The sequence below is a fragment of the Zingiber officinale genome, chromosome 4B, assembly GCF_018446385.1.
Source record: "Zingiber officinale cultivar Zhangliang chromosome 4B, Zo_v1.1, whole genome shotgun sequence".
NCBI classification, from domain to species: Eukaryota; Viridiplantae; Streptophyta; class Magnoliopsida; order Zingiberales; family Zingiberaceae; genus Zingiber; species Zingiber officinale.
This window is the reverse complement of record NC_055993.1, coordinates 85,611,816-85,623,755: the sequence shown is the minus strand read 5'-3', so window position 1 is coordinate 85,623,755 and position 11,940 is coordinate 85,611,816. Positions and strand designations below refer to the sequence as shown.

General features: G+C 38.1%; 1 protein-coding gene across 1 annotated transcript; it reads right to left on the bottom strand.

The window, feature by feature from the left end:
* Positions 1-965: 965 nt before the first annotated feature.
* LOC121975389 (NADH dehydrogenase [ubiquinone] iron-sulfur protein 1, mitochondrial-like) lies at positions 966-6,838 on the bottom strand. Its single transcript, XM_042527005.1, has 5 exons — positions 6,307-6,838; positions 5,980-6,226; positions 5,405-5,699; positions 3,156-3,530; positions 966-2,063 (listed from the first exon to the last, which is right to left on the bottom strand). Exons 1-5 carry the CDS (start codon positions 6,713-6,715, stop codon positions 1,164-1,166), a joined length of 2,226 nt encoding a protein of 741 aa, XP_042382939.1. The 5' UTR covers positions 6,716-6,838; the 3' UTR covers positions 966-1,163.
* Positions 6,839-11,940: the final 5,102 nt, after the last annotated feature.

The window sequence follows — 11,940 nt, the reverse complement described above, 5'->3', positions numbered from 1 at the left end:
AATGTCAAGTTGTCTAGAACTAAGAGATGGAAGATCATTTTATAAAATGATGAAGGGATTGAGATATGTCTTATATAAAATACAAGTAGGATGGTTGAAAAAGAGGAGAACTTCGGATGTTTTATATGATTGTAAAGTACCTCTAAAATTTAAAGTGAAGTTCTACAAAACGTCGGTTAAACTTGTTATGTTATACGATACTGAATGTTGGGCTATAACTCGAGCACATGAGTAAAAGATGAGAGTTACAGAAATAAGGAAGTTAAGGTGGATGTGTGGACATACGAGGATGGACAGAAAAAGAAATAAGAATATTAGAGATAAAGTCAGAATTGCATCTATTGAGAGAAAACTTCTACAAACATATTTAAGATTGTATATATATATATGTACTTAGATAACTAATAAATGTTCCAATTAAACTATATGAAACTATGACAAATACACACCTTAAATGAGGAAGAGGAAAATAAAAAATAACTTAATTAACAATAATAAAATAAAATAGGAAGAGGAAAATAAAAAATAACTTAATTAACAATAATAAAATAAAATAAAATATATTCAAACATAGATGATAATATAATAAAAAATAAAACCTGATGGTATAAAAATATCCATATAATCTTATCATATCTAATGAGATAAAATTTGATTATTATTATTATTATTATTATTATTATAAATATCTAAATTTTCAAAAAGATTAATCTTGGAGTTGACCTCATCATCAGATATTTCTATTGGCCATTAAAATATATCTGAACAAGCACAAATGGATACAACCCAAAGTCGAGTAATTCAAACATCGCACCGTGCCCCACAGGGTATAATATCTGTTTTCTAAATATTATTAAAAGGGTGCTATTGAATTGAAAACTTCATTTATTATTTTTTTCCTGGAATAAAAAACCCACAAAATATGATTTTCCTTCACTTCCAATTCATTGAGAGTAAACACAACAGAATATCCAACAGAAGAATATTTACCCAAACCACGAGGAATGATAAATGATCCACGTTGAAGAAGTTAGCTTTGGTTCTCAGACCAAAGAAAGATTAGGCATAATTACTGCCATTTATGAGTAAATCCTAGCTTCAATAAAAGGGGTAAAAATAAATAAATTACACCAGCACCAATAGATGATGTTTAGAGAAGAACCTCATGCCTTCATAAGTACCGAGCTGCATTGAGCCATTATCTTCGATGCCCGGGTTATTGAATTTGTCATGTAGAAGTTGTCGACCACGGGTTTAAATGGCTCGAAGCTCACCTGATCTTTGCAGTCTGGTTTGATGTCAAAAGACACGGAGGATGACTCTCTCTCATCCACCTGGAGCAGATTCGGCGCCACCGTCCTTATCCGAGCTCGGATGCCTTGAAGGTTATCATAAGGCAGACGAACGCCAGCCACCTCGGAGAGTGCCCTAATGATCTTCCAATCATCTCTTGCATCGCCGACTGTGGAGACTGCAGGAACTGTCCATTGAGTGCAACCCTCTGTGTTCTCATAAGTCCCTTCTTTCTCACTGAATGCAGAAGAAGGTAAAATAACATTAGCTCTGTAAACGCTCTTATCGCCGTGATGACCCTGGTAAACTACAAATGCATCATTTGGGAGCTTTTCCAAGTTCACATCGTCCGCCCCCATCAGGTAAAGAAACTTAGCCGATTGGATGCTTTCGGAGGGGCTGCCAAGAAGACCAAGGTCCAGTGAAGCAGCCTGCGCGGCATTAAGCAGCAAGACATTGAAGCCATTCCAGTCTGGTCTAACGACATTAAAAGTCTTTGCTATGGACTCAACTTTGGAAAAGATGGCATCCTTGTCTTTCCTATTGAAAATTCCAGCACCCAGTATGATAACAGGGTTCTTTGCAGATTTCAGGGTTGAGCAGAAAGGGTGGCGGCCTTCGGCAATCTCAAGCAGTGTTTTGGGGCATGTGCCAATATGTTGGTGATCATAGTTAAAGTCAGATGGAGGGCCAACGTAGGCCACTTTTGCTTGATTTGCTCGCACAGTCTTCCTGATTCTTGCATTTATCAATGGGGCTTCTACTCTAGGCTGACAATTATACAATGCACAGGTCAGGAATCATCAAGACTATGAAACTTGAGAATGAAGGTGAAATCATTTCATCAAAAGCAATGGAAATTTGTACAAAGTCTGACATACATAAGTTGATCAAATCATGAGCATACTGCTTGACTTCTAAAACATGTTGATTAGACTGCGATCAATATCAGATATCATGATTTAGATTCAACAAAATATAATAAAAGAATAGAGCCAAACAATCAATCCCTACTCCCAGGGACTATTTCCTATGAGAAAACAACTAGCTTTGATATCTCCCTAATTTTATTTTCATTCCAGTAAACAAGCTATTGAGCCAAAATCCTGGTTTCTTCTTCACCAATATCTGGCTACCAGCTAAGTGCTGATCCATATGCAATCACTACATGACAACTCTATCATATGCAAACGGTTTGCAACATTGCGCTATGCAGGCATACATGCCACATCTTACTAACAGAAGTATTTATTCAAGTATTAGTTTAGAGCTTGACCAAAATATAAAACCTACAAAAACAAGTTACATTACATTATGATTAATCAAAATCCAAAATGACACCAACATTTATATGCCAAAAACATTGTTTATATCAACAAGTATTCCTTTATACTACACCTTTTTTAACCTAGATATCTCTCCCTTTCTCATTTTTATTGATTCTTTTTATTGGAATGAAACTAAACATGATCAATCTGATCAGTCATCTTTAATCCTATTGGTTTCATAACATGTCTCATTTCACCATCTATCATAGTGCCTCCACTTAAATGCTTTAAACTGATCATATACTTTGAATTATCCCAGGCTCATCATGACATCAATCACAAATCAAATTTTTATCATTTCTAAAAATACACTAAGTTGCCACCTTAAAGTTTAAAGCAATGCATCTTAATAAAAGAGTTTACTGAAACTAAGGATCAGAGCATGATAAATCTACATCTAAATTTATCAAAGGATAACAAAGTCCACCATCATAAGTCAACGAATACTAATCTGAAATTAAATGAGACAGCTGTAGCAGATCATTAGTTTGAAAATTCCCATCTCTAACTTCTTATGAAACAAAGTAACATTACCTGAGTGCCAACCAACAGGAAAGCATCTGCATTTTCAAGACCAGCAATATGTGTGTTCATAAGGTAACTAGGACGTAAATCTGCAATAGGATTCACACCATTTCCTTCACATGCCACTTCCTCCGATCCCAATCTGTTTAAAAAGTCTTTCAGTGCCATCATAGATTCTGCATCAGAAAGTTGACCTGTAATTCCAACAATTTCGGCAGGTTTAACTCGTTGGAGGACTTCAGCAACAACTGCCAGTGCATCTCGCCAAGTCACCGCCTTGAATCGTCCATCAGCACCACGAATCATAGGATCATTTAGCCTTTGCCTTTTGAGACCATCATAACAGAAGCGTGTTTTGTCTGATATCCACTCCTCGTTAATATCCTATAAAATCAGGAACTGAATATTAAAAGATACTCCAAGATAATTTCAGTTGAAGCAGGTTCACCAGCAATGCCCCAGAAATATCTGATCAAGCAACTTTAACCATTCGCTCTTAAACCTATCTTCAAGGACAGGCCAGACTTGATAAGGAGATTTAAAAAGGCAAGAGGTCATCCAGCAAATATCTCATCAAAACAGGAACTAAGGAAATTATTTAATTATTGTAAAAAATATTGGAACCTCGCATAGCAAGTGAGTAACTAATGAAGGAAAAAATATCTAAATATAAGCAAGAAAATGCACACAATGAATCAAATAAATGATTTAATTGTTGTAAAATTATTGGAACCAGGCATAGCAACAGAGCAACTGATGAAGGTAAAAATATCTAAATATAAGGAAGAAAATGCACAAAAGAATTTGTAAGGATACTTGATGAAATGTTGGATTTAACAGCAAATCAAGGGGATATAACTTTAAACTAAACATGACATTATTGTAATTGATGAAGCAAGAAGATGCTGAGGAAGATAACTGATCAACCACTAGAGCATTGCTATTACATATTAGTACATCAGAGAAAATTTCAATTAATCTACCAGCACTTTGGCTTCACAATAAGGAGAAACAGCTTGTTCACTATTCTTGCTATTTTTCAATTGTTTTGCCAATTCAAGGCTCAAGGTTGTATTTTATAATTATAAGTTCTTAAGAGATAAACTTAAGAATTAGTCCGGTCAGTAAACTAATTGATCAATTCTAATATTTAGCAAATATACCTCACCTCAAGTCACAGAATTTTATAGTGACAATAAAAGTTTAATTTAATCCAAATTAGTTCCATTCATGGAACTGAGTGACCACTTTCTATCCTAACTTGGCATTTCTACTTGCATTCATCCGTAGCATATTCTAGTGCAGATCTTCAAGATCTGAGCAAGTTTTTTCTAAATAGAAACTGGCATTTACAACATTGTGTGTTAGACTGGATATCATCTTTTACAGTAGATGGCAATTTCCTACTGTCTTATCTTCTATTTTTCCTGCTCTTCATTATGTTCTCTGAAAAATTACCAAAACTAGAGAACATTGACATAATAAATTTAAATCATTCTGTGGTACAAACTTCAAACATTATGCAAATTTACGATTATGAAATTTTAGCCAAGATTCCCAAAGCATAGGTTTCTACAGCAGAAAAATGAGCAAACTATGTCTGTAGCCAATTTCTAAATCCTAAGGATATGGAGTAAAATGAATGAAAGAGAGCTAAAAGAAAATAAAATTCATCGAATATAATTTTTTCAAACCATGTTCCTGATTGAATGCTTCCCACCACACAAACAAAATAATTGAATCCTTCAATCCCATCTAAGGATTATAATAACATAATAGAATAAAATTTCATTGAACCTTTTGGTCCCTTTTCTAAAACTAGCAAATAACTAATTCTACACAAGCTATGATGATTACTAAGACAAACAAGAAAAGAAAGGTTCCTGAAGAGTGAAGATTAAGCTGCTTTTAATCAGGAGGATAATCAAGACGGGGGATTTTATCAGTGAAGTAATGGCATGGATTATTATGGTCAAGAACCTTCAAGTCTATGAAGTTACAAAAAGATCCCAAGTAAACAATCTAGCCATAGAAATGTATGATGCTAATAAATTGTATTTATCATCAGCCTTACTAGATGTGAGCTAATATTAGGAATAACTTTGTCCAAGAAAGAACTTTCTAGGATATCAGCTTAAGAAAGTGGATATAGTTACAACATCAAAACTAAGAAAATTGAATTGTACTGCTATGTAAATAAGAAACTCAACTCAACAGAATAAAACATAACATATGAGATTAAGAGAGAAATAGTGGACCTCATTCAGGCGTGGAACAATTCGCATAACTTCTAGACCCCTACTATCAATTCTTATGTTTGACCCAACAGCATCAGTAACATCGATAGTCTCTGTACCCTTTAACTCCCAGTTTCTAGCTTTAAAAGCAAAAGGTTTAGAAGTCAGAGCTCCAACAGGGCAGATATCTATCACATTGCCTGATAGCTCGCTTGTCATGAGTTTCTCAACATAAGTCCCAATTTCCTCTCCACTACCACGACCTAACATTCCCAGGTCCTGAACACCAGCCACCTCAGTAGCAAATCTCACGCATCTGTCACATAAAACAGACATATCATACAATTTACATAGCTTACCTTAAATACATACAAAAGCAAAGTGATTTAGCAACAATGTAGCTTTTCATAATTCAAATTTTTCTACAATTATTAAGGCAAATTTAACACAAGAGAGGCATGTACTATGACAAAATACTACATATAAGGATATTGAAGTTCTGTCCCTGGATCCCTATTAACTAAACTGAAACTAGAAAATTAGTATTTCAGCTAAAGCCATCTCAAGCAAGTAAAGTTATTTTGATAAAGAACTACCTTGTGCATTGGATGCATCGGGTCATCACTGTCTTTACAAGCGGCCCCAGATTCTTATCGACTACAGACCTCTTCATCTCTGTGAATCGTCCACGGTCCGCTCCGAAAGCCATCGACTGATCCTGAAGGTCACACTCGCCTCCCTGATCGCAGATCGGGCAGTCTAGTGGGTGGTTCATCAAGAGGAATTCCATCACTCCTTCTCTAGCCTTCTTAGCCACCGGCGTGTTAGTCTTAATCTTCATCCCTACGATCCCACAAGAACATCAACAGATGAGATCAACCGATCCGCGACGAGTAAAAAGTAAATTTTGGATCCAAACCGACCTGGGAGGGCGGGCATGGCGCAGGAGGCGACAGGCTTGGGGGACTTCTCAACCTCAACGAGGCACATGCGGCAGTTGCCCGCGATGGAGAGTCGGCTATGGTAGCAGAACCGAGGGATGTCGACGCCCGCGACCTCGCAGGCTTGGAGGACGGTCATCCCCTTGGGGATCTTGACGGGGTACCCGTCGACAAAGACTTCCATGGCGTCTTCGGGGTTGTCGAGATGAAACCTGGCGCCCCCGACAGGGGTCCGAGGCGGCAAGCCAGCCGGCTCGTAGGTGGCGGGCGCGGCAGATTCCGGCTTCCGGAGGGCGGCGGAGGAGGAGATCCATCGCAGGGCGGTAGGGGTAGGGTGAGAGAAGTGGGATCGGAGCAATGAACGGCGGAGGGCGTGTAACAGAAAACCCATATCTCCCTTTCAGCCTGACTCGATCGATCGATCGATTTCGAGCGGCGGCGACGAGAAGACGAAGGCAGCGAGGATATCGAATTGAACCGGTCCCTCAGTCGAATGCTCCGCGGTGAAGATAACGCTAGAATTGGCAAAAATCATGAAGAGCATCCTATTTTCTTTTGACAGTTTTCTCCCCAAACATTATACTTTAACCAAATGAAGCCTCAGCTAGTTTAAAAAGCCATAAATACTTTGAAAAAATAAAACAAACGCCCTACAATCTGAATGATAAAAAGGCGTCCTTTTTGAAAATAAATAAATAAATAAAATAGTATACTATATTTTTATATCAAATATAACTATAAAAAACTAATTTAATTTAGTAAAAAATTATATAGAAGTATTTTTATATAAAAAATCTTTATTAATTTAATTAAAATTATTTAAATTTTATCATAAAATTTTTATAGCAATTTAACTACTATAAGTCTATAATGGTGAGAGGAATACCTAGGGTGCACATCAATTTTTTTTCACTTCGTAAATATTAAAATACTATATAATTTAAATCCTAAACCTTAAATCTTATTTTTTTAAAAAAAATAAATAATAATGGACGTACAGCATAAAGTAGATAACATAACAAAATCTATAATTATAATTAATCATTGTTACATAGTTCTTAATAAATTTTAAGTAGTCCCTCGTGCGGTACGATGATTAAAATATGGACTGTTATCATATGAGGTTTTAGGATCGAAATTCGGCATGATCAAGCATAACATCCCCATGTCTTGGCCATTTGTACTAATAGCTAGTAACTACCCGTGATTTACCTCCTCCGTGTTAGCCTAGGGACGGGTTGACGGGGGACGCTGGGGGCGAGTGAATCGCCTTTTGCCACATTGATAAATTTTAAATAAGTTATCACCATGAGATTTGGGGTTCGAATCTCGACAAAATCGATAAATGTCTCCCTCTTATATGTTAATCATTATTTCAAAGGCGGGTTGTCGTTCGTGATTTACATCCTTTTGCCACTTGACAAATTTTAAATAATTTTAATTAAAATGAAAAAACAAATTTAAGCAGCGGCGTAAAACCGAAAAGCACAAGTTATTCATAGTGGATGACCCAATATCACAAACCAAGATTGACAACAATAAAAAAAATTGAGGAATCGAAGCCAAATTATTATATGGATTACACGAACCATTTGTCCAACAAACTGATCAACTACTACAAAGCATGGACAGCTATGGCAAGCACTCAAACATGCCTCCAGCACTCAACGCAGATCGACTACCTCAATGAAACTGAACTCTTTTCCTGAAGTGCCCCTGTGCAGTGTGATTGCCGGCGATGCTCCGATCGCCGTCTTCCTCCTCCTCCCTTTCGAGCTGCGGGGAACACACAAGGCAGCACAGGAGGGCCCTCGCGAGAGGTGAGCCCAGGCACACAACATCCACCCACCTCAGAAGCTTGCGCATCATCACAGACAAATTCTTTAACTTGGAAATGGTTCAAGTAGAGTTGGACGCAAGATGATATAGAACACACAGTGACTCTGATGGTGCAGCATCAAAGTCAAGAGTTGATGACAAACTTTAGTTGGCAATGTTCACCACTATGACAGAATCCTTTCTTGTCATTTGTCGCTCACAGCTCGTCATTCCTCTTTCCAACGTCAATTTTTTTTCTCTTTTACTTGGAGCCCAAGTTTGAGTGCAACTTTTGTCAACCATTCTCTAAAGTGTTATCATTTTCGTCAAAGCTTCGTGTCCTTATTATAACCACGTATTTTTAAGATAGTGCAGTTGTCATAATTAGATGTAACGGTTTCTTCGTGATTTCTCATTTCATCGTACCGATTTTTCATAGTATTAAAATCATACAGTGAGTTTTTTATAACATAATATAGACACAGTCACACGGTAAAACTTTAAAAAATATATTAAGTGATTCAGAATTCCGATTTTATCCTTTCTTACCCGCCTATATTACCAATTGGAAAAAAGAATCATTCCATATATTAAAATTGACCGAATTAAATTATTAAATTAAATTAATATTAAAATTATTAAAATAATTTTATTATAATTAATAAATAATTTTATTATTAATTAATTAATTAATTAATCAAATATTTTTTATATATTATATATTATACTATTTTTAAAATAAATATTAATAAATAATAAAATTTATTATTATTTTCATATTTTTTTCATGAATAATGCTAAATAGTAAAATCTGATCCGTCAGAGTATATATATATATATACACGTAATATCATATTTATATATTAATTATATACATATACATATATATTGTAATTAGAAGATAGAATTTTTTAGTTGGTCAGATTTTAATCAACAAGATTTATTATTTTTCCATACCGTTTTCTAATTCATCTTACAGGCAGATGTCAGGAGATACATGCGTACCGGTTTTCGCTGATGGAAGCTGCGCCGGCGATTCGATCTTCTCAGTTCCTCTGTAAATTTACTAGCTCTGGCTGGAGATCCTGTGTGCCGGTAGCCAATCGGACTCATTTTCTCTTTTTCGATTATAAGCCCCATGTCCCCAGTCTCAAGGTATTTCATTTAGATTGGCCGAAATTTTTTTAAAAAGGAAGATACTTCTGGTTTGATTTGGGCATTTGAAGCATTTGGCAGAGTCCTCGTTCGATCCCTCGGTCAAAGCACGAGCACCTATGCTTAGGTGCTCCGAAGAGCACTCACTATCCACTGCAATAAAAATCCAAAATATCCAAGAAAATACCGATGAAAATTTATTCCGTATTTATTGACGGAATTAATATTCTATCATAAATCCGTATTCCGCCGGTTTTTTTTTTGAAATTATCATAGACATTGGTTAATTAAGGAAGCCTACCGATGGAATTTTAATTCCATTGGTATTTGTTTGACATAATTTCATTTCCGTTGGACACTTACTGCAAAAATCGCATTTCGTTGGTATGTCTAGGTTGAAAAATTAGGACATAATCCTGATTTTTCTTACGCGTGTGATTTCTTCTTCTTCCCAAATCATCTTCCAGCGGTTCTAGTAACATCTCTACCGATAAGTTCTCTCCATCATCTCATCCTCTTCCTGAATCCGCCAGCTTATGGCTAGCGGCTTTGTCGGTTGCCAACATGCGGCCAACGCCTTGCGGCTTGGCTGATGCCAACTCACGGTTGACGACAACTTGGCCGACGGCTAGCTCGTGGCTGGTAGCTTATGTTGGTAACCTAAGGTTATTTTGATGTGATCAAACAAGTTAAGTTAGATCCTATTATGTTTAACCTTGTGTCTAAGTGTGCATGAACTTAGAAGTACAGGTAGTCGAACAAAAGATGCAGCTAGCGAGAAGGACGACACAAGAGAGAGCCGACAAGCTCGGTGCGTCTGAGGGACGAGGCGTTGCAGAAGAGTACGTGGGCAGACGAGAAGGAGGCGTGTGGTGTTTCCAAGGGACGAGAAGCCGGAGTTGAAGCTTGCTCGAGGAGAAGGTCGGAAGTTAGGTTCGGGTGAGTCCTATTCCGGATGGCCGAAATCACCCAAGCGAGCAGAGCCAGAGCGGAAGACCCAGACCGAAGCAAGCGGAGGCGGAGCGGAAGGCCCGAACTGAAAAAGTCAACATGGTTGACTTTCCTGGTCCGGGCGCTCAGAACAGAGTTTTATCCGGATCGCGTTTGACCTTGATTCGTTGTGAAGGGAATAAAATTTTATCCCCCTCCAGGCGCCTAAAATCCTTCCAGGCGCCCCGACCAAGGCTACAAATACAGTCTTAATCCAAGAAGCTAAATACAACAAGCATTCTTGCAACAACACTTGTACGCTTCCAGTTTTTCATTTAGCTTTCTGTTTTTGTGCGATCATTGTTGTAAAGAGGCTTCTCCACCTGAAGGAGATATTAGTACGCTCTACTTTCTTGGATTAACAACATCTCCAGTTGTAACTAAGTAAAAAATTCTATGCCTCTGTCTTTTTGGTTTCCTTATGTTTTTTATGCAAGTGTTTGTTTAAGTTATAAGTTGAGGAAGATATTTTTTTTTTTGTTTGATTTTGTGTAGGGGTTATTCACCCCCTCTAGCCGGCCGCCAAGAATCCTAACAGCTTGGTCCATTGCAACTTGGGCAGCCACTAGCTATTGGTCGTAAGCTTGGTCATGGTTGGTAGCTTGGTCGGTCGCCAGAACGCGACTTGGCTGGCCGTCAACTCAGGGCAGCCAGGGGCTTGGCTGGCCACTAGATCGTGGCCTCCAGCTTGGCCGATATACTAGCGGCTTGGCTGGCCAGCTCACGGCTGCCACCTTTGCCGACCTCAGCTTGGACGACCACTAGTTGTTGCAGCTAACAGCTTAGCCACCAGCTTGAGGCCAGTAGCTTGGTTGGCCATGAACTTGCCACTACTAGCTTGGTCCAGCCATGAACTTGACCTACCACCAACTCGTGGTTATGAGCTCAGCCTGCCGCTAGCTTGTGGCAACAAGCTCGGTCGCCCCAAACTTAGTTGTTCCTTTGTTGTGATTGTTAGTGATTAATTTTATCTATTTTTTTATTTTTAGTATACTACATTTACTACTCTTCTTCGACTGGACTACTCATCTTCAAGTATAATTTATAAAACGTATCTATATGCTATTTTACATAGTTGAATTTATAAGTATTCTATGGTAGTTTTGATATGATCAACCAAGTCAAGTTAGGTCCTGTTGTATTCGATCCTTGTGTCTAAATGTGCAGGAACTTAGAAGTACAAGAAGTTGAGCGAAAGACGCAGCTAGCAAGATAGATGGCACGAAAAAGAGTCGACAGGTTTTGTGCATCCAAGGGATGAGGTGCTGCGGAAGAATGCGATGGCAGACTAGAAGGGAGCTCGTGGGGTTTTTAAGGGACGAGAAGCTGGAGCAAAAAATTGCTCTAGGAGAAGACTGAAAGATGGGTTTGGGTGAGCCCAATTCTGGATAGCCGAAATCGCCTAAGCGACGGTGAGAAGGAGCCGGATAGTCAGCACAAGGTTGATTGATTCGAGCACCCGAATAAGGTGGTCTAGGTACCCGGACCACCAGGGTTCCCGAAGGGCGCGTCGACACTACAGATCAACTTTTGGGTCCACGTCAGCATCAGTCCAGGTGCCTGGACATGGTCTAGGTGCCTAGAGATGAAAAAGTTTATCTTGTTGTCGTTGCGTAGCCGTTGCATGGAGATAGAGATTGCCTCGCTTGGGGT